General features: G+C 48.0%; 1 protein-coding gene across 1 annotated transcript in view; it reads left to right on the top strand.

Annotated features, from left to right (window-relative positions):
• The window catches only part of LOC111953673 (galectin-3-binding protein A-like), an 8,255-nt gene extending 4,582 nt beyond the window's left edge, over positions 1-3,673 (top strand). The window contains 3 exon segments of the mRNA XM_023973096.2: positions 1,729-2,017; positions 2,316-2,538; positions 2,540-3,673. Coding sequence (XP_023828864.1) covers positions 1,729-2,017; positions 2,316-2,538; positions 2,540-3,406 — 1,379 coding nt within the window. The 3' untranslated portion in view covers positions 3,407-3,673.
• Positions 3,674-3,774: the final 101 nt, after the last annotated feature.

Here is a 3,774-nt window from a genome sequence, read left to right as displayed (position 1 = left end):
CATTATTAAAGTTGACTAGTGTTCTTCTTAAGTGGCCAATGATTTCTAGTCTATGCTTATAGGCAGCAGCCTCTTAATGTGTTAGTGAGGCTGTTTAACAGTCTGATGGCCTTGAGATAGAAGTTGTTTTTCAGTCTCTCGGTCCAGCTTGATGCACTGTACTGACCTCTCCTTCTTGGATGATAGCGGGGTGATCAGGCAGTGGTTCGGGTGGTTGATGTCTTGATGATCTTTTAGCCTCCTGTGACATCAGGTGCTGTAGGTGTCCTGGAGGGTGGTAGTTGTGCCCGGTAATGCGTGGGCAGACCGCACCACCTCTGGAGAGCTACAGCACCCGAATGTTAGTTGCCGAACCAGGCAGTGATACAGCATGACAGGAAACTTTCAATTGTGCATCTGTAAAAATTGTGAGGGTTTTAGGTGACAAGCCAAATTCTTTAGCCTCCTGAGGTTGAAAGAGGCTCTGTTGTGCCCTTCTTCACCACACTGTCTGTGTGGGTGGTCCATTCAGTTTGTCAGTGATGTGTAGCCAAGAAACTTGACATTTTCCACCTTTTCCACTGCGGTCCTGTTGATGTAGATATGGGGGGTGCACCTCTGCTGTTTCTTGAAGTCAAAACATCTCCTTTGTTTTGTGACGTTGAGTGAGAGGTTGTTTTCCAGCACCACCTCCCAGAGCCCTCCACTCCTCCCTGTATGGCTGTCACCCCCCCTCGTCATCGTTGGTATCAAGCTTCTATCTACTGTTGTGTCATCTGAAAACTTGATGATTGAGTTGGAGACATGCTTGCACGCAGTCATGGGTGAACAGGGAGTACAGGGGGGGGGGGGGGGGCTGAGCATGAACCCTTGTGGGCCCCAGTGATGAGGATCAGCGGAGTGGGAGTGATGTTTCCTACCTTCACCACCTTGGGGCGGCCAGTCAAGAAGTCCAGACCCAGTTGCACAAGTTGGGGTTCAGACCCAGGGCCTCAACCATAATAATGAGCTTGGAGGGTACTATGGTGTTGAATGCTGAGCTTAGTCAATAAACAGCATTCTACATAGGTATTCCTCTTGTCCAGATGGGATAGGGCAGGTGCAGAGTGATGGCGATTGCATCGTCTGTGGATCTATGGGGCGGTAAGCACATTAAGTGGGTTAGGGGGCAGGTAAGGTAAGAGGTGATATGATCCTTGACTAGTCTCTCAAAGCACTTCATGATGACAGAAGTGAGTGTACGGGGCGATGGTCATTAAGTTCAGTTACCTTGCCTTCTTGACAGGAACAATGGTGGCCATCTTGAAGCATGTGGAGACAGCAGACTGGGATAGGAGAGATGTCTCTCCTCGGCCTTCCTCTCGTCTCCTTCTGAAAAGTCTCCACGCCTCCTTTGCAAAACATCAGAGAGAAGTGAGGAGAGCATTGGTGGATAAGATCCAATGCTCTCCCTGATTCCCTCTGATGTTCTTAGGAGGTGAGTTGAGAGGATGCAAGGAATTGAGTAAAATACATTTCAGATTCACTCTGTGTGTCTGCAGCCCCTGTCTGACCAAAGGTTATGGAAGAAACAGACATTTTAACCCATAACAACTACACAAGGTTCTTTTCCTGGTTAAATAAAGGGATGAATGAATGAATTAATACATGTTCTTAAAATTCACCGAAACTAAAATACACACTATCAGCCCTACATATTCCTACTAATCATGTACAGTCCTAATCACGTGTATTCCTCATACTGTACAGGCACAGATTTGATCAGTGACACAGCACATTTCCTGGACCACAGTCTGGGCCTGTCAGATGACCTGGGCGAGCTGTTTGACCGTGGGGACGACTGTGACTTCCTCATTGCAATCCAGAGCCCCACAGGGAACAGAGATGGGGAGGGGAAGTTGGAAGTGGAGGAGAGGAACATATGCACCCACAAACTGATCCTCTCTCTCTACCCACACTTCAACATCACCAACGGGTCCAGTAACCTCTCCCTAGAGATTAGCCAAGCCTGCAGCCCCTGTGTCACCAGCTTCATCAGGTACTATTCTGTGACCCTTAACAGGTGCTATTTAGATACACTGTATGTTTATTGGTTGAATASATACACAAGAATCCAAATGTGTCAGATGATTTTAGACGTCAAAAGTRGTCTGTCGAGATGAATCTACGTTTCCTTGCATCAACTGTGTAGATCCAGGGTGATGGTGCCTTACTTAAAGCACAGTATTTCTCGAGGTCCAGCACCACCGGCTGAAGTTCCTTTGTATCTATGGTATCTCCTGAAAATGTTTGAATCCAAGTTAATTTATTTAAATGTCCTTGCTMTGGTTCTCTAGGTACCTTTACACCCGCAAGATCGACGTGACCGTCTCCTCTGCCCAGTGCCTCCACAAGCTGGCCTCAATGTTTGGGGTTAAACGGCTGATGCAGGACACCGGCAGGCTCTTCACCGTACTCCTCCCTGAGGACCCCTCCTTCTACACCCAGGTCTCCCTGTACCAGTACTCCGTCCAGACCGGAGACCTGCTGGCTTCAGGAAGAAACTGCTCCGAGTACCTGGGCCTGGAACTGCGAGGCTCTGATCAACTCCCCGGCCTGGAGCGACGTCTCCACAGACTTCCTGATGGCCCTCTTAGCGCGGTCTGACCTAGTGGTACCRGACGAGGGGTTCCTTCTGCAAGCGCTGGAGAGTTGGATCATAGAGAAGGGTGACTCCACCGGCACCGAGAGCAAGGCGGCCCTGTTAGGCCACATCCGCTTCCCGATGATCCCTGCCGAGAAGCTCTACGACCTGCAGTTCACCTCAGACCTCTACAGGAGCCACGAGAAGCTCTATCGTGTCAGCATKCTCAGAGGCTTCCAGTTCAACGCCTTGTCGTTCGACACTCTGAGGAAGCACAAAAGCAGCGAGAGTGAAGAAGAGCATGATTACCATCCCAGGATCTACACTGCTGAGCCATGGAGCATCACCATCACCATCAACTCAACCAACAAAGAGCCACCACGCCAAGATATGCGATATGATTACAACAGTCGCTACAATCACTACCAACCTTATTACCCCACGCCAGAATATAGCAAGTCATTCACAACACCAAACCACAATAGTGTGATTTACCAGACCAAGGAAACCAACCCCATCAGTTGGTCAGCAAGAGTCTTTAAGAACCAACGAGAATGTTCCAACTGTATTTCCTTCCCCACTGCCAGGCTCTCTCTCCAAAGCAGCCTCAGACAAAACCAGACCAACAGTGTTCGCTTCAGCAACCGACTGCTCCTAACTTGTGAGGGCAGGTATGTCTTTCACGTCCAGGACTTCAAGAACRACATGGCCCAGATCCCTTCTAACATCAGTCTGGCCCTGTCCTACCCCTGTCYTGAAGGCCAGTATGAATTTCGCTTCGTGGTGAGACCAGAATACATCTGATAGCACTGCCTGGCACAGATGCAACAATGCTCCTAACACACATCCACAAATCTAATAATTACRTATGTCCCTGTTGCCAATCAAKTACTAATTTCTTATATATACAAGAGTTTGAAAYYATGGTAATGTGGTTTTAGATATATGTGATTGATTTWATCATAACCCTTTGTTGATTTGCTGAAAGCATATCAACATGTAGCACTGTTCTTACTTAAGTATTAAGCAAAAACTATAACATCTATGCTTGCACTTGAATAAAGGCATTTGAACATGCAGGGATGTGGATTATGTTTTTTCCCCCAAATGACAGCTGGTGCTTCCCATAGAAATAGCTAGAGGACTCTTGTGCCCAAAAGCCTGTTTGCCAT

Source organism: Salvelinus sp. IW2-2015, linkage group LG27 (genome assembly GCF_002910315.2).
Source record: "Salvelinus sp. IW2-2015 linkage group LG27, ASM291031v2, whole genome shotgun sequence".
Lineage (NCBI taxonomy): Eukaryota > Metazoa > Chordata > Actinopteri > Salmoniformes > Salmonidae > Salvelinus > Salvelinus sp. IW2-2015.
Note: the sequence above shows the minus strand (reverse complement) of the source record. Positions and strands in the feature narration are given on the sequence as shown.